The sequence below is a fragment of the Echeneis naucrates genome, chromosome 12 (genome assembly GCF_900963305.1).
Source record: "Echeneis naucrates chromosome 12, fEcheNa1.1, whole genome shotgun sequence".
Lineage (NCBI taxonomy): Eukaryota > Metazoa > Chordata > Actinopteri > Carangiformes > Echeneidae > Echeneis > Echeneis naucrates.
In genome coordinates, this window is record NC_042522.1 from 9,517,013 (window position 1) to 9,542,219 (window position 25,207).

The following is a 25,207-nucleotide window of genomic DNA, read 5'->3' on the forward strand; positions in this document are numbered from 1 at the left end:
ATATGCGAAGTCTCTGCTTCTCCCAGTTCTAAGCATGTGTAACTATTTACTAACCATGTTTCCTGAAGTCTCTGTCTCTCCCAGTTCCTCTCCTCTCTCTCCCTGTCCTCATCCTACAGGTGGCGAATCATCGCTACCCCATGTTCCTGCAACACCTGCTGCTGCCATACGGCATCATTTCTATGAACATCATGCAGCATCATATTTTCCTGCCTGCACCTCAGTCTCTCCCTACTCTACTCCCGCTTTGACCCACAAGGTACCCAAGGTATGTGTGGGAGGGGTAATCAGAAGAGAGGTTTGCGGCTTCTGATTTTCTTTCTTTTATCTCATAAACATACAGCTTTCAGGTAAACACCCACTGAAATCAAATTGTGTGAGTTTGGACGGTGGGTCTGTGTGGGCCATGCTAGGGGAATGGCCGACAGTGGTGACATCACAAAGTTTCAGTATAAGGCTCCATTTCTGACTCCAGGCTGTAGGTAATTTCACCATATGGTAGTTTGCAAACTTTTAGACTTTGACAGTATGAATACAGTACCTAGACCTGCTTTATAATCAGAAGACATAGACTTGTGACTTTCTACCATGTGGGACCTTTGATGCAAGATCCAAAATCATCAGGCCAAATAACAAATTAGTCTAGTAAGAGAAGGCTCACTGTTTTGCTCTCATAGAGATTAATGCTGTAGTTGTTTGGCACAGCTACAAAGCGATTCCTCCACTTGCGATTCTCCTCTAGATACTGAAACAGACTCCCAGAGAAGATGGACCGGCCGGCAAGAGGGTCCTGAAAAACAACAAGCACAATGCATTTCACCACGTGAAACACAGTTTGCATATTTTATGAATATAGACATTGTGGATTTCATTAAATTACATTAATTTTGTGTGAACTGTGCAAGTGACCACAAGCCAAAAACACCAAACACACCAGACATTTTTACACAGAAACACACAAGTGTTACACACAGATACACACCATCCACTTTGCTTCCAGGTTTCCTGCCAAAAATCAAATAATCCTGTACCCAGACTCAGTTCAGAGAGGAAGGAAAGATCGAGGCAGCCAAAGTGGAGAGGCAGAGCTGAAAAAAGTCTGACAGCAGAGTGACTAGAATTTCTTTATTTTGCTGCCAAGTTTTTACTATCACTTTTCACTCGCGATTATTTCAACTTGGAGCAGAAAAAAAGTGTATCCCAGGTCACAGTATAATCTAAGGTCGACCTAATTGTTTAAAATAGATTTTCACTTAAAACACTGAAAAATAATTGATTTATTTTACATTGATTCAGCTTTCTGCAGTAGCAAAAAAAACAACAACAAAAAAACACCAAGAGGTTACACCACGTTGTCAAAACTGCATCTTAAACAAATTAAGACTGATTTTTACGCCTTTATTTGTATGTCTTGTTTTTTTCACATTAGGTAAAACATTCACTTGGACTGAGGTTGGATGAAATTATTAGATAAGTCATCTCTAAGTGGGGACAGAATGTTTCTCACTGCTAACTATTCACTGAAATCACTACCAATAGTGAGAATGTCCCTTTTGAAGAAACACGCCAAACTACATTGTATACATTTCTTTTTTTATTTATTTATTTTATTCTTATATTATGTAAGTGTGCCTGCATATCATCAAAAAATTTTTAAATATCTGTTCTAATATCAATATCTTGACTTCCTAACTGGTTCTTAAAAATAAGTTCTTCAATACCACCTTTTTTTTCTATTGAGTATTAAAATTTGGCAATGAATATAGGTGGCTGGTCACTAACATGATCAACCCATATTAGTATGTTCAATGCCATCCCAGCATCAGAGTACGGATACTAAATCACCAAAGCAACAACAGTTAAAAAACAGCCTTTAATGTGTAACTGTGCGTCTATATGTTGTGTTTGAACAGTGTTAGTTCGCATGTGCATCATTTAGTGTTTCTGTCACATGTGCACACAAGCAGCTGTTCTGAAAGTATAGCGAAGACTCTAAATAGCATCTCTGTTCATGTGTGAAATCTGCTCCACTTTCCCTCCCATGGCTGAAAACAAAACACCAACAAACAAAAACGAAACAAAAGTGAGACCCCTTGGTCCAAAAAGACCAGAGGAATACAAAAACCTGAGTTTATTCATGCAGTGTGTAACACCAGGCTCCTGTGACTAAACAAAGCCCATACTGATACAAAGTTATGTTACTCAGATTTAGCTATGCAGAGCAGTCTGAAGCTGTTCAGCTTACATAAAAACATTCTGTCAAAGTGGCAGAAATCCACGCAAAAATAATAATAATAATAACATGGAGAAATTCTGGTTACATTTGAATCCTCACGTTGACCATTAAAGCCCTGTTTTTACATTTCTAAATTTAATTTAGAATTTTCTACATTTAAAAATGACAATGGGGTAAAAAAAAAAACTAAAAACAAAAACAAAAACGACAGGAACTTGGATCTTTCTAACATTGATAATGACGTGATAACCAAATGTTGGGTTTTGAGGACATAGTGAGAGTTTGGATCAAACTAAACTTTCTGCATCTACCGTAGTTTATGGGCCAACGTCCCGGTTCTGCTAACATTTACTGTTGGCTGTGCTGTGCTGTGGTGAAGGCAGCATGTCCTCAGACACAGTCAGCGTCATTCTTTCGTGAGTACAATACAATTGGAACAGATATCTATTAATAGTAGCCACACCTAAAAAATTAAATACAATTATTCTTCTATCCTTTTTCATTAGACAAACATAAAAGACCTTTACAGTGACATCAAAGTGCTTGACGTCCAGAGACAGGGGCCTCACCTTTCTGTGAAGCAGCTGTGACTGCGTCCCTCCCCCTCCTTCTATCTCAAAGCGGACAGAGTTGAAGAGGGCGACTGCATACTGCTGCTCGTACACGTCATTGAACTCCTTTACTACATTGGTGGTCCGAGCTGTAGGGGAGAGGGCACATAGACAGAAGGTCAGGAACTAGAAAAACTAATTACAATAAAACTGACATAAATAGTCTTATGTTTCTATACCACTTTATCTAAAATGTTATGTTACACAGTGAAACTAAGATGTCAATATCAGTTCTTGATGAAAAGAGCCATATAATAACATTTCAAATGAGCATTTTAGACAACGATTAAAATATCAGCATTAATCCCTCATCATGATGTCCAAGTCTGTCATTAGTAAATTTAATTGATATTAGCCATTTAGTAATTTCTTGACAAAATACTATTAGTAAATACTGATGAGACAGCTCTTTAGTGAATATTTTAATCTTGTGAAGCATTTAAAACAAACAAGCACAGGCTTTTAGAATGACACCATTGAAAAAAATGGAAATATTCAAGATGTGTTGCCAAATGTGTCTGGCATTTTCCACATTGTTGTAAGTTGTCGGACTCAGAACAGAGTCTCCCAGTGCGGAGCGGTTTAATTGAAACATTGTTTTTTCTCAAATCCTTTCACTGCCTGACTCAGCGTTTCTTCTCCTACAGTCTCTGCAACAAGCATGCTAATAAAGAAAATGCAGGAGAGGATTTGAGCATTTCCCACATTCCGGCGCTGGATGGGGGGAGTCTATTTGAGAGCCGATCAGCGCGTTTGACTCGGTCAGCGGCAGACAATGTTGACTATGATCTGTTTGTGGAATGGACAACACAGGAAGGAGGGAGCCGGGCCTACAGTGGGAGAGCAGGAAGGAAAGAGCTGACAGGACAGGACAGACAGGGAAGGAATGAGGAGGAGACGGAGGGACAGGGACACGCCAATCTATTAAAAACCTCATGTCACACCAAGAGGAGATGAGTGGACAGGTTAGAGGTTTACAGGAAGAGAATTGGATGGTGGAAAGTGTGGCTGAAAATGTTGGGAGACCTGGGTATATAACAGTAATACTGTCGGTGCAGGCTCTTTTCACAAAATGATAAAGGAATTGTTTAAAAAAAAAAAAAAAAAAAAAAAACTTGTTAAGGTTTTTGTATCAGCACTAAAGCAGTCTATCACGGAGGGAGCGGGCTGATAGAGCCCTGCAATGTGGGAAAAAATATTATATTAAATGTATCTTGAGCTCTTAGTTGTATTTCTGGCTTCAAATGACTTTGTCAAGTTTTGCTTTAAATTGTGCATATCTTGCAAAAATTTCCTCCTCTGTCTTATGTAAACTTCCACCAGATAAGTGCTGGTTAATGGGGCCTCCAATCCAAATGTGGAGAGTTGGTACTTTCCACTGATCGTCCTGCCGTGCCAAAGTCAGCAGCCTGGGAAGCAGTGCACGGACAGCCTTATATGCACTTGGAACTTGGATTTTGGGAACAAAGACCACATCATAAAACACACACCCAGTCCTCTGTTTCAACCTGCGCAGGCACGCTGAAGTGCTGCTGTATCCACGGCAGCACGTATTTTCTATGTGCCTGTGCTGTACTGATGTCAGAGTAATCGGATGCCCTGCCAGACTCCCAGTCAACATCAGTATGTCAACAGGATTCATCCTCTGGGAACCGTGAATGTCTTTAGCAAATGTCATGACGACCGTGACTGGCCAACCGTTCCTAGACCCAAACAAATACTTGGATCCCAATATAACGTCTTCACTTACCAGCCAACACGAATACGGTATGATGTGGCACATATGCTTTTGTGATACACAGAGAGATGACACTTAAGAGGACTTTTGACCGTTTTTACTCGCATATTATTTTGTGCAATTCAGTTGATGTGAGCATTGTAGTCTACATACATGAAACCTGATGTCATAATGTTTGGTAGTAGCTTGTTGTGTCTTCACAATTTAGCTTGCAATATAGTTAAACCGCTGAAACTCTGCAGGTCACAGGCGCCACTAGATCATATGTGGGATAGTTTATTGTACCAATCAGCTGTTAGGACACACCTCCAAGGAAAGGTTTGACTGGTACTGTATATCTTCATCTCAATATCCTTGATTTATGGGCACATAAACACGAACATCTACTGCTCATGAGATTTTGCATATTTAAATTCTACTACCACGGCACACAGCAGAATTAATCAATCAATCGAAATCCTAGTGTTAGTGAGAAAACATATCCATGTGGAGGGAACTTGACAGAGTTTACGGTATCCAACACCTGCAGGTGTGGTTTTCACATCTGGGCACTTGGCGAGGCACGCTTTCATTAGAAATACCACTGACACACACGTTACTCTTTTGCTTATGAAATTAACGCTGTGTTTTTTGATTTGTAGCACTAGCCAACAACAGGACCAACATGAGCCCATCCATGTTCTCAGCCTTCAGGTAAGTGAAAATGTACGGTTAAAACTTTCTATAATGGCCATATAATGGCATAAGTTAGATTAATATCCCTCAAGATCAGTTAGAGGTGGGTTTAGTAGCCAAAAGTAAGAGTATGATGTAACTCTCCATAGACTTAGACTTCCTTTTATTGTCATTTCTCAAATTACACAGCAGTGCAATTGGGGAATGAAATTTTGTTACATTGGTTTCCAGAGTTGTAACAGGCAGTGTTGGGAAGTAAGGAAAATAACAGTAACTGTATATATATATACACTTAATACTTAATACCAGTGGTCCATATATGCTGAATCAGCAGCACAGTAAATAATAAAATATACATTTTACATCAGTGTTACTGGTCATAACATCGTAACATCAAAAGTGTTCATTAAAAATAAACTAGTGTTAATATTTTACACTTGGTTTGTGAAGTAACACTGCCGCAGTGGCAATTAATCAAAATGTATCTACATTGGTGTCACAATTTTACACTATTAGAGTTGGAAGGAACACTATTGTAGTGTCAATACATCTAAAATTGTGCATATTGGTGTGAATATTTTGCACTATTAGAGAGTTTGAAGTAACACTGCTGTTGTACTAATTAATTCAAATGAATCCATTTGGGTGTTCACATTTTACACCAGAGTTTGATAATCTCAAGACTATTGAAAGTGTTAATTCAACTCGTAACCAGCGTTTCCCACATAAACACTGGGTCAGTGTTCATTTTAACTCTGGCTGAGTTAAATTAGTGATTTCAAATTTGCTGTGCACTTAATGACTTAGTTTTCTTTGACAATGGACACAGAAAACGCTTTCAGCATTCCCTCTTTTTTTTTTTATTAAAACGTAAATCCTCACCAACTGACTTGAGAAAAGAAGCAGGTTAGCAGAGGGATGATCCTCAGCTGTTTTTTAGGGTTATAATTGTCTCCTTTACGTCAATATGTGAGTCCACCAGCCGCTGCCGTGTAGTTCAAGCTGCACAAACTGCAGCACATCTGACAGGAAAACCAACATAAGTTTGTTAAAGCACCACCTAGCATTTAGCCAAATAACCTGTCTTCAGATATGTTACTTACTACTATCACTCATTAAAAAGCATGACTAAGGTGCTGAGCTGAGCTCATGTCGTCCACATTATTCACTCCCTTCTCATTCTGCAGGAGTTTCATCATGACTGAAATCAGCAACATCAGTCAGTAACAAACTAACAGATAATCTTGTCCTCCTCTAAGCACAGATGGATGGACATGGTTATGATTTGCATTCGTGTATGTGTATATGCGTGCAAATATTGTGTGTCTGTTGTGTGGGCTCATTAGGGAGGGGATCATTTTCTGAGAATGTGCTTCGGCAGTGAGGATGAAGAAATCACCTAGCTGGGAGCTGCGCACACCAAACAAAGCTCCCAATGCAGAAATGCTGAGTAGTCTGAGTGTCCGCCACATGCACACAAAATGTGCACACCCTCCACCAAAGAAGATTTGTATCCTGTACTTTAAAGGACATGCGATTCATATTCTCATGCAAAAGAAACAACAGACAATTTTGAGAGAGACGACACAGAGGGAGGGTGTGTAGACCAGACGGCAGTTTCAGCTATTAATCCTGTGGCGTGTTTGTACCTGTTTCACCTCTGCAGCTTCACCTAAAGTCTACTGCTTATCTCCCTCTGCCCTTCATTTGGATCTTCTATTCAGCACACTGATAGGCAGGAAAAATCTGACAATTTTAGGTACGCTCCCTGAAAACCTAAAACAACCGTGGTCCATCTGTACAGATGCTTAGAAGCTCATGTTTTTTGTATGCCCACCACACCTGTGGACTATAATAATATCTCACATCTTACAAGAGGATGACATCACCTTGATGTTGCAATGTGGGGGTCCAATTAAGACTTGTCATTAGTCATTTATTATTTCCAAAGAATAAGTAGACTGCTTGATCCACAAATTGTCACTAAAAAGGAAATGTGACCATTACAATATCCCAGAAATCTAAGACTAACATCTTCAAATTGCTTGTTTTGTTTGATCAGCAGTTTAAAAAAAGTCAATGATCTTGAAGTTTTAATAATGTAAAACAGAGAAAAAGCAGTGTCTTCACATTTGAGGTGGTGGAATCTTTGACATGTGTCCTTTTTGGTGACTTCAGTGATTCATTTTCAGCAAAATTGCACCATTTCAACACTTGTTGGAACCGTCTCCTCAGATACACAATAACAAACACAACATATCAAACCAGCCTCCAATGTTGTTTTTCCTCCAATTCTTAACTATTTTTGGAGGTATTTCTCATTCTCATTCACAAAAAGTAACCACAGCAAACAAACTCTGTTTCTTGACCTCAACAACACAATCTATGGTTTCTGAAAGCGGTTTCTCGGAAGTAAGCAGGGCCAGCACAGACACACAATTACAATCCTGGAGTTGTAGGAATATCCTATCCCTGCCTAAAATGGAAGTTTGTGTCTGGAGGATCTAAATTCCAACAGAAACATAAAAAAAAAAAAAAAACTTAAGCTCCATCGGTCCAGTGAGTCCTCTAACAATCAGAGTCCAATCAATTCAAGGAAACATCTGCACATCCATAGTGAGCCCCTGCACCGCTCCTCTGCCTCCCTCTGCTCACAGGCCCCAACGACGGAATCACACAGACCTGCACAGTGCTCGGTGGGAGGCTGGAGCAATCTGAGACCTAAATAGCAGCCAGTCCCAAACTTACACAAACATGCTTCCCTTTGGGAAACCTACTTATTATCTCTGAGAAACAGGCCTGCAGCGGAGCAGATACTCTGAGCAGACAATGCACTGTTATAAGTGAGAGGAGAACAGGCGAGGGAGAGGCCCCCCACATATTCTGATCAGACTTGATTTCTGCACAGCAGCTCAGTCTAAAGGAAGCTTGTTTCAAGCTCACACAGAGCTGACTCCAACACGTAAGCATGTGCTCTGATTGAAGGCAGAAAGAGCAGAGAAATCAGACCAAGTTTTAAAAAGTGAGGATGGAAAAGCTCCATTAAGGCGACACAGATCGTCGGAGAAAGGTCAGTGCTGCTTGCCCTCCTACCTGTAATCATCCCCCGCCTGTTCTCGTCCAGGTGAGAGGAAACCACGTCCCCCATGGTTCCTGGTTCCTGGTTCCAGGGGAGCCTCACAGATCCTGCAGCGATCACAGGTGGAGCTCCGGGTCTCGTCGGGCTCAGTCTGGGCTCTGCTGTCCTGGTTGAGTGTCCAGCTGAGAGGCGCACGGCTCCCTCTGAGCTCCCGCTCCGTGGACTGCTGGAGGAGGCGGAGGCGGGAGGACACGCCCTCTGGGAGTCATCACTGGTCCAACGTGTTCAGTCTGCCCTGCCAAGGGTGTGGCCAGAGTCAGACATATTCACCATTTAATATATACATAATTCTTCCTTTTATAAAAAATAAAAATAAAAATTAAGTCTTAGTTTCCAAAATCCTGAAGATGAAATGAAAAGCACCCCCCCCCCCCCCCTCCAGGTGCAAAACTGATCTCCACACTGATGTCTCCTATTTTGAAATGTTTCTCTGTGGAGGTTGATGAATGTGAAGGTGAGGGAGGTCAGACTGAGCTGGTTTCTGTTAGAGCCTCTGTCCTGGGATGAACAAAGCTTTCCCACGGGCCCGGTGCTGTGTGGCAGACAGGAGACCTGCTGCCCCCTTGTGGACTGGTAGATCCGGGGGAAGGTGTGTATTCCTAATGTTTTATTTTTTATGAGGCTAATACTGAGGGCAGATAGGGGGAAATAGTCCAATCTGTTGAGAAAGTCACTGAAAGAGTCTCGTAGTCTGATTAAGTAGAAGTGAGCTGGAGTTTATTATTGTGTTGGAAACAGCTGTCCTGCTTCACGCTAAAGGAGATTCACTAATGAACTAATATCATCCAGGCATTAACAGGAAAATCCCCCTGGAGCTGAAACTGTCAGTAACTTCATTAGATGATCAACAGACAATTCATTGGCGATTATTACAATGATCGATGTCGGATATGAGAATGTGCTGCTTTTCTGTTTTTAATCATTTTGGACGAAATCGGTATGTTTAGGACACAACCTCAGCTTTTGGTAACGTAAAAATAAAACTCACAATTTAGCAGACTCGGTGAACATCTTATCGATTGGTGATTGGTGACGATTGTTTTCCACACACATGCCCCCTGTATATGACTTTACACTGGATATAGAACATTTCTATGGGCTCTGTTATGTCGAATTTGTGCTGACAATATTTGTGGACTTGGTACAGGAATGACGGCGTGCTCATTTCACAGGCTGCAGCAAATAGCTGCAGCTAATAAGGCCGACACGATCAATGGGGGGTGATGCGGAAGGATACGCAGTGACGTTTCCAACTGGAGGCTCCTCCGCAGCGATGTGAGGAGAGAGAGAGAGAGAGAGAGAGGAAGGAAGAAAGCAGAGGGTGTTCACTCGGTCCAGCACTCAGCAGCATCATGGCACCTATCGGATTAAAGGCGGTGGTCGGCGAAAGTAAGATCTTTTTTTTTTTATTTTAAATTATTATTATAAGAAGATTTGCTGAGATGGTCCGCCTTGCGCCGTGCGCGCAGACGCGGCCGTGTTTGTGGGTGTGTTTCGGCAGGATGCGGATGGCTGCTAGTGCATCTGGGTGGTGGTGTTGTTGGTGGTGATGTTGAAGGTGGTGCTGTTGGTGCTTGGTTGTGTCCCATTGTCGAGCCCAGCCGTGCAGTGCGGGAGGTGCGGGTGATCTGCAGAGGCTGGGCCGTCTCTCCGGGCTGCTGCGGCGCGGATGCGCAAATTGCGTGTGCGAGGCTGCGGAGAGCTGAAAACGGGCTTTAGCAAGCGGGGATGGGATCAGGGCATCATTCTCCACAGTGATGCAGAAAGCCTGGAGACAAATTCAGCCTACATACGCCCTTTTAGCCTCAGTCAGTGTGAATTTCACCTGCGCCTCGTCGGAGCTGTATCACAAGCCGCGTTTAGTGCCACACGGTGCTGCAGACTCCAGGCGAGCTGATTACAGCCGACAGTCTAATGCTATTTATTAGGAAGTGGTTGCAGATGAGCCGTGGGATTCCCTGGCTCCAGCAGAGCCTCGCCCCCCTGATGCAGCATGGATCGGCTGTGCAGACCCCTCCACCGGAGAGCTCGGTGTCTCACATTAATGGCGGATTGCGTCCAGGAGGGCAAAGTTGTCCTGAGAGGCCGCTGCCCGAGAAATTCCGCATTATCTGTTCACTTCCATCAGCTAACGACCAGGGACTCCCCCCACCCCACCCTCCTCTTTCATCAGCCCCCACCTCCACCACCATCATCATCATCATCATCATGTCTGACCATATTGTGCTCCAGCACCGTGAGGACTGTAAACTGCTGTGGTGCTGATGAGGGCCTGAACATGGAGGCGCAGCTCCCTTCAGTCAGGAGGGTCAACTGGGTGCAAGTGTTGGTGGTCGTGTTGTTGTCAGACAGGCCTGCATGGCTCACAGAGACCACTTCATCCCAGGGCACCGATCTGATACAGATCTAATGCTTTCCGCCCTCCTTCTGGGGCACCTTTTTCATTTATTTATTAATTTTTTTTGGTAACCCGCCCTGCACCTGCTGCAGGATCTGCTTCACTTGATATCTGTTGTTCCTCTCATTGATTCGCTCTCTCGGTTTTGTAGTAATGTCTCACCTCCTGCCAGCGAAAAATCTTGAATCTTCACGTTTTTTTAGTCTCATCAGGCTCACTGCCCTTTCGTATTTGTCATGGGTGCTGCTGCAAATTTTAGGCCCCCACCCCCACATTCATAAACATCCACCTCCCTCTCTCACACACATTTTCTGTGCCATGAAATATGACGGAGGGCGAAAAGCTTTGTGCTTTGTCCGGCAATCACACCTCTAACATTGAGCAAGAGTTGATTCTGAACCAACAATGATTACCAAACCCCCAAATTCACGTTAACTCTATGAAGGTAGTATCATCTGATAAATATGATTAATAATTTTGGGCTGTCTATAAGGCTGTGACTCTCAGCAGGAACAAAGAATGTGATGTTATATGAATGAATAATGGCCAACCCAACAACAACAACAAAAAAACAAGAAACTGTGCTGATTATATGATTGTATACTATCATAATCAGAACTATTAGTTAGATCAGATCTTTCATTTGATGGCTCAGTTTTGGGGTGAAGATTTGAGCACAAACTTGCATCACTGGTTATGACAAATGTACGATTTAACAAGCCAACATTTTAGTTTAAAGGCAACAAGTCAAGAATTTAGAAGAGTTTCGAAATGATATCATCTGTGCACCTACAGCATTAGACAATAGAGCTTCACTGCCCAATATCCGTGCGTGCTTTGCTTTGTTTCATAATTTATAGGCCTTGAAACTGGCAATTACATAACCCAGTTTGTAAAACCAAGAGCAGGCACATGCAGGCGCTCATTGTCGTGTGGCTTGTCCTTTCTAGAACAACGTAAACACTCTGTGAATGTTTCCCTGTAGGAAAAGGCAGGAGCGCAGCAGGCAACACCTGTGCTCTATTTGGCTGAGGAGAAAGCTGGGATGGGATTGGTGGAGGTGGTGGGGGCAGAGAGGGAGGGCGACACCATCATGGGTCCTCTCTGCAGCAGTGGATCCAGCAGCCAGGATGAAGGAGGGGGGGATGGGCAGGAGGCAGCGCTTCACCCTTCCCTTTTATGACTGTATATGAGCATCAGTCCCAGAGAGCAAGGAGGGAAAATGAGGCAGGATGAGGAGAGGATCTCATCAGTCACCAACCTGAGCAGGAGGACATTTATTTCTAAATAATGCCGGAGCTCATGTTGATAAAACTGAGTGGGTGCTGCAATTACACTCCTGTGATTAGAAAGAAACAATATTCTTCTCTTGATATTCTGGAGGCAAACACATTTCTGTGTGATATATTCAGGACTGTTGGAGTACAAATCATTTATTATGCAGCCATTTATGTGATTCAGGACAGCTGTGACTTATTTTTAGTTCTAACAAAAGGAATTAGACCTCAGAGTTTATTCACTCATTTAGATATGAGTTTTATGGATAAAATCTTGCATAACAGTGTATGCATGTGCATATTCTGATATTGAGGTGTGCCACAGTAAATTCTCAAATAAAATTGAGAAATTAGTGCTAATAATACATAAAACTCAGACAGACAGGAATTCCTGTTTTGGCTGTCTAAATCAATTAAAAACGAAATATACTCACATTTCTGCTAAACTCCTGTAAACCCACAACCATAAAGCATTGTGGGGTCTCTGTGGCCATAGCTATATTAATATAATCCACTATATGAACCGTAATGCCGAGCTGCTCGAGTCTCCTTTCATTCATTCACTGTCTTTTGTGGCTGAGTCCCATTCAGGGTCATGAGGTTCACACTGCACATACACTCCTGTTCAGTCGACATTCAGCGTACATATTTATCACCATCATATACAGTAGTTGCATAACAGGTACAAGTAAAGGGACTGTACAAAGATGACATTTTTCAATTAAATTGACTATAATACTACAATACATAATCTGTGCACGGTGATGGAACTACAGTCACTCTAAATAGTAAAAATATTTGATATTAATCATAAATGGCCTAATTTATTCCAGGTTACAAAGAAGCCATTAGTCATCACCTTAATCATCTTCATTCACCTTCATTGTAACCCGACTGTGATTTAAAAGGCATGTGGGCAAGTATTGCCAGTTCATTCTGGCTGGGATGTTTCACTGTGTGTAGGTGTTTTTTGTGTGTGTGTGTGTGTGTGTGTGTGTGTTTGTGTGTGTGTGTCTGTGTACATGTATAGGATACAAGACTTTCACAGTATTTCTGCATATTTCTGGCAGTCTTGTTTCTTGCTGTGACTTGAAAAGTTGAATTTGACATTTTTGGCATTTTCTTAGAATTGAAAAAGAGTTGCACAAAATTTATAGTAATACATTACATGTACATGTAAAATTTTCTATTGCTACATAGCCAGCATTAGCAATAAGAGCAGTTTATGTACCAATCTACAAAAACCATTCGGGATCAAACTTCCTGTTTCTAGTGATGGAACCCAACTCCCCTGAAAGGAACAACTGTTAATTGACCATGTAGCAATTAAAATTCTTACAAAAGGGTCCTTTAAACACAGACAGTGTTAGCCTAACGTAGCATAAATGACTAGAAGCAGGGGGAAGACAACCAAGCTGGCTCTACTCAAGCTTCCTAAAGTCTTGTCTTCGTCAGAACAAAATTGAAACCTGTAGATCTCCAGCATTACTGCACAGATGGACTGCTGAACAGATAAACTGTTTAGCTCCAACATGTAAGACACCCTAAAATTCCATTGGCATTCGTCAAAATGTTCAGATCGAACAAATGAGACAGACACGGATATTGGGTGTCTCTTAGTGGCCCTGGGAAGTACATTGTATAGAGGATAACTGTTTCCCCCTCTGCCTGATCTTGATGCTAAGGTAAGATAAGCATGTCCTTACTCCAGATCAGATATGGGATTGACATCGACTTTTTCATCTTAGTCATCGCAACAAATGACAAGATCTCCCAAAATGTTGAACCTTGCTCCTCACTTTGTGATGTAAATGTATATAAACTTAGGGATGTTATGGCTGTTAACTCCGTGTAAGGTTTTGTAAAGAGAAGGAAGGAGGAAGGTGAAAATGAGAAAGACGTGCATGCACTTTGGTGCACACACGCACACAAAGCTTTGCTGACCTTGGAGGCATATCTGAACCGGAGCGTCACACACACTCGTCTGGGTTCAGTGTCTGACGCAGTGCCTGCAGCCCCTGGGCCTACAAAAACACACACACGCACACACACATACAGCAAATATACAGGCCCGTTGCATGCACACACATACACACACGCACTCAAATAAATCCATGGCAAGATGTCATGTCACAGTGTTTACAGAGCATGAAGAACTGACTGAAATAGAGCTCCCTAATGCAGGGTAACAGTGGCTCGTAATCTTAATGAATTCCCGTCTCTTTCACTGAGGAAGAGTGCTGTGTCAGAGCTGGCAGACATCCTCCTCCTCCCACTCTTCTCCGCTGCATGTGACTGCTCCCTCCATACTCCTCTTGCATACAGTACACACACACACACACACACACACGCACAGTGGAGGGAAATTTAACAGTGTCACAGAAATATTTACGTATAGGAGATCGTTACTGTACCAGAGCCAAGCAGTGTTGGCCAGGATCCTCCCTTCCTCCAGTGACATAAGCAAAAAGAGGGGGAGCAGATGAGGGAGAAAGGGAAAGCAGAGGGAGGCATGACATGGCTTGATACATCAGGTTGTTATTCAAACTGTAAGATTCAAAATATAATTGATATTGATTCAGTGCATTAAGCGGCATAGCTGAGCTGGATGAGACTGCAGAGCACTCAAACTGCCCAACTCAGCTCCAGCCAGGTGGCTGCAGCCTGCGGTAACACAGTGCATCACTTTCTTTTCTGCCTGCCATTCTCAGCACCAGTAATGCATGCTGCTTAAATAACATGACCTAGGAAATCCTTTCAATTGAATTTATTTCATTCAAATAAGTTGATTATGATAAAATGATTAAAAATGAACCATTTGATAAGCACTTAGTCTTTAACGACAGTGACCTGGCATTTTTAGTTTTCCAGTTTTTCATATCAAAATGGAATATCTGGGCTGTACTCACAGGAGGGGGTTCTGTTAAGGTGCTCAGGGATTTTATTCGATTGGTCATAAAGTGTCTACTGTACTGACTCAGTACAGTAGACACTTTCTTTTCCTTTTATTAAACAAGCTCAGAGTTTAAGTTACAGAAATTGTCGTGATCATTGCCACATGACTAATTATAATAAGAAAAACAGAAATATAATTTCCCAGGTGGCATTTTGTGTGTGAAAAACTTGTGCTTGTTGGCATGTCACTGACATCTGCTGATAGATGACAGCAGCTTTTTGTCCCCTCTATTTCCCCTCAGAGAAACTCTTTGCTGTCATATGAGCAAACGTACTGACAACTCCATGTGTGACGCAAGTGCATCATATAAAACTCAGCCTGAACTTGAAATTTCTGGTATGTTCCTTTATGATCAAAGGGCTTCATGCACCGATTCTTTATTTCTGGGTAGGTAACGGTGAGAAGGAACTAGAAGCGAGTTGATCCTGGCTGTATTGTTATGTGGATGTTGATTGATGCTTCCACTCCAGGGCACACACCCTGTTTGTTCAGTTCTCAGGCTGTGTTGAGTTTTTTAAGACTCAGAGAGAGTCAACATCCTGCCAAAACAGAAGCCAGAAATATGTCCACCACCATTAATATACAGTCAGTCTCTGCACTCTACTTTACCTCCCTCCCCTGGACAGTACAATATCTCCCATCACCTATGGGAAAAGTTCATGAGAAAAGCTCCTCGGCCGACATGACCTCTGACCTCTGGTATTTGTGGAGCTGCAAATTCGTGGTCTTCAGCTTTTCTTGCAGCCCACTCATGCTGGTTGTGGCTGGTTAGGCTATCATGTAACTACAGGCGGGTCTGACCATGGAGTGAACAGCAGACAAGCTCTTGGCTTCAAGTTCTAGTCTAGTTTACATTTTTGAATCCAGTTGACTTAATTTGCTGCTCAGTGTATATTGAACTGCAGGAAAAACAACAGTTTAACAATGGGATTAATGATGATGAAAATAGCAATTAGTCTTTGGATTATTTGTGACCTGAGTTGAAAGAGAAGTCTTGATTATATTTTTAAATTAACTGTCCAAAAACCTGAATGGAGTTGCACAATCATATATCCCAGTGTCTCAGTGTAGAGATGAATCATCTTCATGGCAAACGCTCTTTTGCCTCCATTTGGTCCATTACAAAATTTTCCATATCTCTGTGACATGTTTGTCACACATTATCACTTGGTAACAGAGTTTTGTCGATGGCCTGTTATAGAGATGCATTTTCATGGGTTTTCACATGAGCATCTCTGCTTTGGAGCCCTTCCAAGTGAACCTTGAAACATTTTTCTGTCGAACAAAGAAAAAGGAGAAGAAAAACATCTTTCAGCTAAGCCACAGTGAAGGCTGTCCTTGTATTTTAGTACCAGCCATCCTTGTTGAAATGTCTGCCTGTCTCTTTAAGATTGTCATCGTCAGCGTCTCTTGAGAGTGATGCTACGGTGAAGCGTAGATCCAGAGGAAAAAAATGGGTCATGAACTCATAGGTGAAAGTCCCTGAAGGGGGAGGACCACAAATCAAAGGGAGAACCTGCCAGCTCTTCACTGCTGCGTGTCTAGCATCACAGCTGGATGTACGCTGACCTGAGCAGCAATTATGTACAGGAACACATCTCACTGTGTCTTATCGGGGCTGAATGTTGATGTCAGGTGGGTGTAATGTGCGGTCAGTTGTTTCTGTCAGTAAATAAATAAAGGAAAATGTAAAATTGAAATGAGGATTTTCAAATTCAGTAGACATTTTTAGATCACATGAAAAACCTGACAACAAAATCTGTTCATACGTCTGGTCTGGCTTCAAGGATGGCAGATCCTTCCCCGCCATCAGGATCTGTATCCTGTTAAACTGGAAGTAACGGAGACTATGAAGCATGTAAGGCGTGTTTGTGTGTGTATATTTATACCACTCTGCCTTGTGCCTTGTTTGGTTGACACAGCTGTTGTGCTGTGTTTGTTCAGGTCCCTTCCTTTTTCTCTGACTGGTGCGTTTCCGCATTGTTAGATGTTGTTAAGAAAAAATCCACAGTGATGTCTCCTGGAGCGGTTTTGATCTCCGTTTCCAGTTAACAGTTGCAAGTGTGCGACAGTAGCGTTACTATTTTGTTATCACAATATCAATTATTTCCATGACTTAGTTGAAGCTAACGTGGGAGATGAACAAGAGCAATTAGAGAACAACTTCAGAAGACAATTAATATTATTATTATGGCCGAAAAGTTTCAAAAAGGTCCTGAGCCTATGCTCAGACAGATAAAACTTAGATAGAGGAATTGAATATTTTAGGATGTAAAATCCTCTCGGTGTAGCGACAAGCACAGTGTGAACATGAGCACACAGTCAGCTGCTGTAAGTTCAAATGGTAAGCTGTGAATTTGTTCATAACAACTCAAAACAAAGTTTAGCATTAATTTAGAGTTCGTGCTGTGTCCACGGTAGATTTAAGGTCAATAGTTACTCTCTCTGGAAAATATCTGTGCCGCTATGGTGGCAGACACATTGGCTCTATCTGTTCTGGAGCGCAGGTATCATACAGCAGGTTTACCAGAGTTTATTTCCTGCCTCCACAACCGTTGCTGCTGCGAGCAAGAGTGATAAGAGTGGAGCTTTTGGGCCAGGGAAATAAAACAATGACCTAAAAAAATGCTAAAATGCTGGTGATAGCTGAGGCACTGCAGAGTTGTGAGGTCATTCTCTGTGAGTCTTCTGGCTGCCTGGCAGGCATTATGGTTGTGCAGCTTTTATAGTCAGCACAACCTTACCTGCGAGACCACACTGCTTTCATTTATATACTCCCAGACTGCAGATACAGCAATACACAGCTGTATGCCTCCTTCTAACATTGACCTAGAAAAGGTGTGTCAGTTTCCCCAGAGAGAGGCCATTAAATAGGAAATAGTAGTGAGAGTATCCTTTTAAAAACATTTGTGTTATTGCATTATTAATTTTTTTATTTCTTGGACATAAAGGATTAATCAAAGTAAAGAGGCACCCTTTTAAAACCCAAGTTCATTCAATAGGCCTGTAAGGTGTTTGTTCAGTGACTGGAATGTTTCGTTCTTGCAGCTCTTTATCAGAAACATGTTATAGCACAGAACGAGAGGAAACACATCAGCTGCAGCAGAGGAAAAAGGAACACGAGTGACGGATTTCCCCACACTGCCGCATCCTGTGTCCTGGAGGCGCCGCTGTATGGAAAACAATTTGAGTTTTTAGGAATGAAAGTGAAGCGGCCGTTACAATGGGTGGTTTGAGCATTTAGCACAGATGTATTGAAAAGTATACTGCTGAGGCAGCAGCTAAGAGGAGAAGACAGAAGATGTTGGAAATAGACCGAAGCAGAGTCAGGGAATCTCTGTCATTTAGTGAGAATAATATTCCTAGGCCAAATGTCCCACAGGAGGTCAGATACAGTTCCTCTGACTCACAGGAGGTGAGATCTGTCTTCGTCATCTATCCGAGGCATCCTTGTTTTTTCATGCTACCTAATTATTTGCATAAATCCATCCCAATGCTTTCCTTTGGCTAATCTGTCCTGCTGTGAAAACAAACAATCAGAATCTGATGTTTGTATGTTTTAGGGGGCAGCAAGCACAAACACTGGCTGAAAATGAACACGACTCAGTGCGCTCTGATCTCAAATCTTTTCTGTGCGAGTCCACTTTAATCTGTGGTAATCCATCAGTATCTTTGTGGCCTCAGGTTTTAACAACCAGCCGAAGGGGCTTAGTGGGTTATATTCACAGTGATCCAGCATGATGTTGAAGAGTAATTCATCCTAAATGGATTTGTCCTAATACAGTTGGCAGACTGTCTGTGCAGTGATCAGGCCAATATCAGGACTGTACTATAAACATGACCATCATGATGTGACCTCACCACGGATGAGATTATTTTCTCTGTGTGGGTCTTTGACATCACTGCGAAACAGACTCATTGGATATTTATTACGCTGATATTGATCTGCGGTCAGTGACCTAGTTGCACATCATATTTGACTTTTTCATGCTGTTTACTCCAGTGGAGGAATTGCATCATGGGATTTTTGAAACTATGCCAGGATGTTTTTTTTTTCTTCTTCTATGTATGCTTTTCTTCTGTAGAATGAATACAACCCGTAATTGAAAGAATCAGCTCTGACTCAATCCTGTAATAGATATATGCTTTAAATATACATCATAATTCATTAGCTTTTACTTTTTAAACATAGAAGAAAACCACTAACACATGTTGATACTGAGAGATTGACAGTTTTTTTTTTATGATTTCTGATATTTTCTGTGGTATTCCTAAATAATAATTTTAGTTATTTTCTTAGTGTGATTGTTCTCCATGTACTTCATGCTAGAATGGTTACCTGTAGATAATCATGATTAGCATTTAGAACAGTTAGGTGGGCTGTCAGTGTACACACACCTTTCTGCCTGCGTGTTTCTTTCTCTTCATGGGCATTAAAACATCTTCACCCATCAGATCATCTTGCCTCCCTTGGATTCTTGATGATTTTGCTTTATTTTTCCTTACAGAGATTATGAATGATGTAATCAAGAAGGTAAAGAAGAAGGGAGAATGGAAGGTAATGTTGTTGTTTTTTTTCCTTCATATTTATGTATGTACAAAGTAGCTATATAAATGTTTGCTTGAAAAAGGAATCGCGGTAAACAAGCAGACGGAAAGAAATAAAGATGCAAAAACTCAATTAAGTATACAGATAAAAAATTGATATAATCTACCATAGAATGTGTAAATAATAAGTTTTGCATGTTTACAGAGGGAGTTGGGGAGACGACAGGATAAACCTAAAATGAATAAGAACAGACTTCATGTTTTAAACATTAAAAACATTTTCCACCATTCAACAGAAATCTAAATTTCTTAAAATGTAGACACTGTCCTGTGTTATTTGAATGAGAAAGTTTTATTATTAGGCACATGTAATGGAGTCATAAAGTGTATTTTTGTAGTCACTGTCTCTTCCGCTGCTGCCAGGCGCTGATTGTGGACCAGCTGAGTATGAGGATGTTGTCGTCCTGCTGCAAGATGACAGACATTATGACAGAGGGCATCACCAGTAAGACACCATGTTCGCAGCTACCACTTATTTGGCTTGTGCATGTGTGTGTCTCTAACTGTGGACTGTTGTTTGTGTCCGTCCCTCCAGTTGTGGAGGACATCAACAAGCGGCGAGAGCCTCTTCCCAGCCTGGAGGCCATTTACCTGATAACACCCACAGAAAAGGTGAGACATGCTCCCCGTCCCTGTCTGTCTGGCACTCTGAGAAGGTACACAGGTGTTGACTCATCACACAAACAGTGCAGGCATTCAGCTTACCAACACAACGGTTTACAATGCATCTTGGCTATTATAAACAACACGAGCAACACAAATGGCTTGCTCATAGTTTACAGGAATAATAGAAAAATAATTATTTGCAAACTAACTACAAATTTTCCTGTGTTTCAGTTTGCTTGTTTTCCCATATTTCACAGTATATTTGTTTTCCTTTCCTCAAGCAAATATTGATTGGGCTCAGTTTGGTCTACATGGTCAGTTCATATGAGCTTAATTGATGTGATTAGCTTGTTTAAATGTTCTGTTGTCTGGTCATTTATTAATTTAGCTCAGATTCTCATCCTCCTTCTGTTAACGCTTCAACATCCTCCTGGAAATAAAACTGAATTGAGTTTGGACGTACACTTAGATCAATACTGACTCTGGCTCTCTTCCATCAGTCTGTCCACACCCTCATCGCAGACTTCAAAGACCCTCATTCAGCCAAATACAAGGCAGCTCATGTTTTCTTCACTGACTGTGAGTACACACATGAAGGGCTGTTCCAGTACCAGCAAAACTAAATTCATTTAGCTAAATGGAGATGTGCATGGAGAAGCACCACTGAGCTATAAACGCTACTGTATTGTTAGAAATCATAATCTAGTCTACCAGATGTATGTTTGTTTGAGGAAGCACAGGAAAAGAGTGTCTCCTGGTAAATGTCATAAATCAATGGCTTGTCACCTGCAACAAAGCAAAGTCACCCGTGTTAAAGTCTATTCTGTGACCACGCATCCTTTGATAACCCAACTGGAACCCATGAGCATCTCTGGCTGCACAGAAATAGACAGATGTTGATTACAATCCTGTTTTTGATTGTTTTGTTTGTGATAAGCCGTGAGCGGCGTGACAGCGGTGGCCTGTTTCTCTCCCTTCCAGCCTGCCCTGATCCTCTGTTCAACGAGCTGGTGAAGAGCCGCGCTTCCAAAACTATCAAGACTCTGACGGAGATCAACATCGCATTCTTACCCTACGAGTCTCAGGTAGACATCCAGTCGTTTGTGTGTGTGTGTGTGTGTGTGTGTATCGGGGGGTCTGGATTATTGTCCTTTCTTTTCTCCTCTTAAGGCAATGAGTGAAAGGTTTACTTCCATTTTTTGTTATAGGCTGTGAGTGAAAACCAGAGCGATAGAGAGAGAGAAAGCTTGTGGAAGAGCAGTGAGGGATCAGTTAAGACAGGCGGGAAGATAGAGATGCTGCAGAGGAAACAGTCAGGTTATGGGCTGTTAGTGTTGGGGATGGATAGGAAGAGACAGAAAGAGAAACACAAATACACACTCAGGTGGTGGCTTGGCACAACGCTGCTGACTCACCAGTCTCTCTGTTTACTGCCAGACTGTTCCAGAAGCACTCATCAGGTCACCGCCCCCTCCCCCCTCCTGCCACACTTGCCAAATTTCCAAAATCATGCCCCATCATGTTTTTCTCCTTCCTTCCCTCTGTTTGTTTTCCAACCCTAACTTACATCGCTTACACCCTATCTGTTTATTGCTTGCATCGGGCTTTCCTCCACCCAACAGTATTTCTCCTAATTCCCTTCTTCCTCCTCCCTCTATCTCCCACACCTCTCCTTTCACCCGCGCTAGCAGGAGATGTTCCTCAGCCCACAATGCCTTGCTCCCCTCCTGTCTACTATAATTAATTCAGAGTCAGTGGTTTTCTGCTGTAGGCGAAGTGCTGCGCTTTAGCGCCACCCCACAACCTGATGCTCTGTCCCCATTGGATGAGTCAGGATCCACACAGGAGGCGGTAACCAATGGTAAGAAGGCTAGCGAAAGTACCATTCTGCAGCATAGGAGTGTGGTCATGTGACCATGGACAGATGGGAAGGGAGGAGGGAGTTGCACCACAGTGAGTGATGCAGGAGAGAAAAGAGCAGGAAATCATAGGAGTGAAAACAAGAGACAAGGGGAAAGGAGGAAGGATCAGAAAAGTGCAAAAGGGAAGGAGACCAATCAAGGGAGTAGGGCTGGAGAGGCAAGGAGAGGAAAGTAGACAAGGAGAGAAGATGAGAAGAAAGGAGCAAAAACAAGGAAGTAAAGGTGGACAGGAAGATGAAGAGGAAAAGGGAAGGGGGCATGGAAAAATAGGATATAAAACCAAAGAACAAGAGAATGACAAGACAAAAGACAATGAAAGAGGAAAGGAAAGTGAATGAGAGAAGGGGGCAGGCAGACACTGGAAGAGTAACTGAGGATAACTGCAGTGTTGTCTGGGGCAGCACAGCAGCGTAGTGGCTCGTACTGTCGCCCCACAATTAGAAGGTCCTGGGGCCTTCTGTGTGGAGTTTGGAGTTCTCCCCGTGCCTGCGTGGGTTTCCTCCCACCGTGCAAAGACATCATGTTTGTTTCAAATCACTTCCTGTCCCTGCACACATGGTGAAAACGTCTGTGTGGGTCTGTGTGTGTGCAGGTGTACTCTCTGGACAATCCAGATGCCTTCCACAGTTTCTACAGCCCCCACAAAACCCAGCTGAAGAACCCCGTGATGGAGAGGCTGGCTGAGCAGCTGGCCACACTCTGTGCCACCCTGAAGGAGTATCCTGCCGTCAGATACCGAGGGTGAGCAACACGATACAGGTCATGGGCTCATCACTGGACTCTCAAAGCATCCAACAGAACTGCGTTAAGAGTTAAAGGTGCCACAATCAGGATGAATGACAGTTGGAACTATCTAAAGCTGAAAACTGAACATTTTTCTATCCTGTAACATGAATTACTGGAAAAAACGGTGGCTATAATAACATATTTAGTATCATGATGCTTTTCTGCTGGAAATATAGACGTGACCTGTCTGTTTCTGTCAGTTGTGGGCACAAGGCTGAAGTGTGGGAGGAGAGAATAGATGGTGCTGCAGATATTCAGTTACAGAGGCTCAAAGGGCATAATAGAACATCTCACATCATTTTGGTCATGATGATTGCTGTGGTACTGATTCAGCATGAAATGAATGATATTTTTAAGACCAGTGTGTTGTAGGCGCAGCCTTTATGTAATCTCTGTCTTTCTGTCTTCTTTTGTCTATTTGGATGTCTATCTTGTTTTCTTTCCTCTCCTCCATCTTGCCATGCCCGCCCTTTATCCTTCGAATTGTCTGTCCATCCGACCATGTGTCCATCTGTCTTGTTGCTCTGTCAGGGAGTACAAGGACAATGCCACCCTGGCCCAGTTGGTCCAGGACAAACTGGACGCCTACAAGGCTGATGACCCCACCATGGGAGAGGTGAGCTGAGGAGAAGTGGTTTAAGTTTGTTCTCTGAAATACTGTTTTGTGTGTTTTAGTCACAGTAATTCCAAATGATACGCCTGCATACAGAAGTACGTGAAGGTTTTTGGTCATCCAGGTCTTAGTTATCTGTGAAAGTTGAATCTAGGACTCCTGCAAATGTTTTTTGTTTTTTTTTGTATGTTTGTGTTTTTGCTCCCATCATTCTTGTATTTAGTTTTCTCTCTCTCTCTCTCCCTCTCTGTAGGGTCCAGATAAGGCTCGTTCACAGCTGATCATCCTGGACAGGGCGTTTGACCCCGTCTCGCCTGTCCTGCATGAGCTCACCTTCCAGGCCATGGGCTACGACCTGCTGCCCATTGAAAACGACGTCTACAAGTACGCAAATAGAAATGACAAAATAGACAAAGCGTTAATCTTGAGGGCTGTGTTTACATTTTGGGTTTTGATTTTCCTCAGGTATGAGACCAGTGGCATTGGAGACTCTCGTGAGAAGGAGGTGCTGCTGCATGAAGACGATGACCTGTGGGTGAGCCTGAGACACAAACACATAGCTGAGGTGTCGCAGTGAGTACATCTGCTTCTTTCTTCACGATTTCTATATCTATTCAACCAGCAACGATCAAACACGTCTCTTTTGTCTTAACGAGTGTCTTTTGCGTTGCTTTTTTTTCAGGGAAGTGACGCGCCAGCTCAAGGACTTCTCTTCCAGCAAGAGAATGAACACTGGAGAGAAGGTAAAGAGAGCTGATCACTTGATATACACATTGTCCGTATTGTGCAATAACATTATCTTTACCCTCAGACTTTTTACAAACAGGGTCAGTAACTATAAGTGAAAAGATCTATTTCATATTTTAAAGGAATGGAAATGCACGACTGGAAAGCTTACAATCCATATTTTGCTGAACGTGACACAAAGACAGAGCAGCTGGTGACGAGCTTAGCATATCATACAGAATAGACTGGAAACATCTGGAATGGCCAGACTAGCTTCATCTGTTGAATGTGTTGAATAGGCATGAGAGTGGCGATACTCTTTTTTATCAGTAAAGCAAATAAGTGCATTTCACGGCTTGTTGAAGTGAAGCCCAGTTGATCATCAAATACCTAAGATCAGCGGCTTTATGTTTTGATCTGCTGATAGTCTAAACATTAAATTCTACCACCAACCTTACATCCTTCTTTGTGTCTTACATTGTTGTTGACATCATCACCCTTATGTTGGGAATTATTGTGAACATTTGTGCTGCTGCTGTCTCAACAGACAACCATGAGGGATCTGTCCCAGATGCTGAAGAAGATGCCTCAGTACCAAAAGGAGCTCAGCAAGGTGTGTGCATGTGCTATCTTTCACTGTGGGAGGTTGTGTGTGTGTGTGTGTGTGTGTGTGTGTGTGTTAATGCGAATAATATGACCCTGGTGGGTCTTGTCTCCTGCAGTACTCCACTCACCTGCAGCTGGCTGAGGACTGCATGAAGCATTACCAGGGAACAGTGGACAAGCTCTGCCGCGTGGAGCAGGTGAGAGGAGAGGAAACGAGGACACTGACTTCGCAACGTACTGAAATTGCTCTGCTGCTGCAACTATCGTTAAACACAGATGCTGCTTCCTTTCTTGAGTTCATATAAATCAA

The 25,207-nt window shown here is 42.4% G+C and overlaps 2 protein-coding genes across 8 annotated transcripts in view; one reads left to right on the top strand and one right to left on the bottom strand.

Moving 5' to 3' along the window:
• The window catches only part of niban2a (niban apoptosis regulator 2a), a 27,888-nt gene extending 19,319 nt beyond the window's left edge, over positions 1-8,569 (bottom strand). The window contains exons 1-3 of the mRNA XM_029515465.1: positions 8,354-8,569; positions 2,806-2,936; positions 662-790 (exon numbers count right to left, since the gene is read on the bottom strand). Of these exons, the coding sequence (XP_029371325.1) occupies positions 662-790; positions 2,806-2,936; positions 8,354-8,408 (315 nt within the window). The 5' untranslated portion in view covers positions 8,409-8,569. The remainder of the gene's footprint in view (positions 1-661; positions 791-2,805; positions 2,937-8,353) is intronic.
• Positions 144-25,207, top strand: part of stxbp1a (syntaxin binding protein 1a) — a 36,858-nt gene continuing 11,794 nt past the window's right edge. For 5 of the 7 annotated variants that reach the window (XR_003841331.1, XM_029515470.1, XM_029515468.1 and 2 more), the window contains exons 1-14: positions 8,858-8,988; positions 9,547-9,788; positions 19,539-19,588; positions 20,002-20,083; positions 20,174-20,250; positions 20,745-20,823; positions 21,226-21,329; positions 22,759-22,907; positions 23,484-23,568; positions 23,819-23,949; positions 24,031-24,138; positions 24,248-24,308; positions 24,839-24,904; positions 25,014-25,094. Coding sequence is in view for 6 of the 7 variants with exons in the window: in XM_029515470.1 (XP_029371330.1) it covers positions 9,752-9,788; positions 19,539-19,588; positions 20,002-20,083; positions 20,174-20,250; positions 20,745-20,823; positions 21,226-21,329; positions 22,759-22,907; positions 23,484-23,568; positions 23,819-23,949; positions 24,031-24,138; positions 24,248-24,308; positions 24,839-24,904; positions 25,014-25,094 (1,110 nt within the window). In the remaining variant the exon portion in view is untranslated. Of the gene's footprint in view, positions 269-3,494; positions 3,609-4,170; positions 4,615-5,226; positions 5,279-8,857; positions 8,989-9,546; positions 9,789-19,538; positions 19,589-20,001; positions 20,084-20,173; positions 20,251-20,744; positions 20,824-21,225; positions 21,330-22,758; positions 22,908-23,483; positions 23,569-23,818; positions 23,950-24,030; positions 24,139-24,247; positions 24,309-24,838; positions 24,905-25,013; positions 25,095-25,207 lie in introns of those variants that run through there. The other 2 variants (XM_029515471.1, XM_029515472.1) reach the window with 2 other exon arrangements.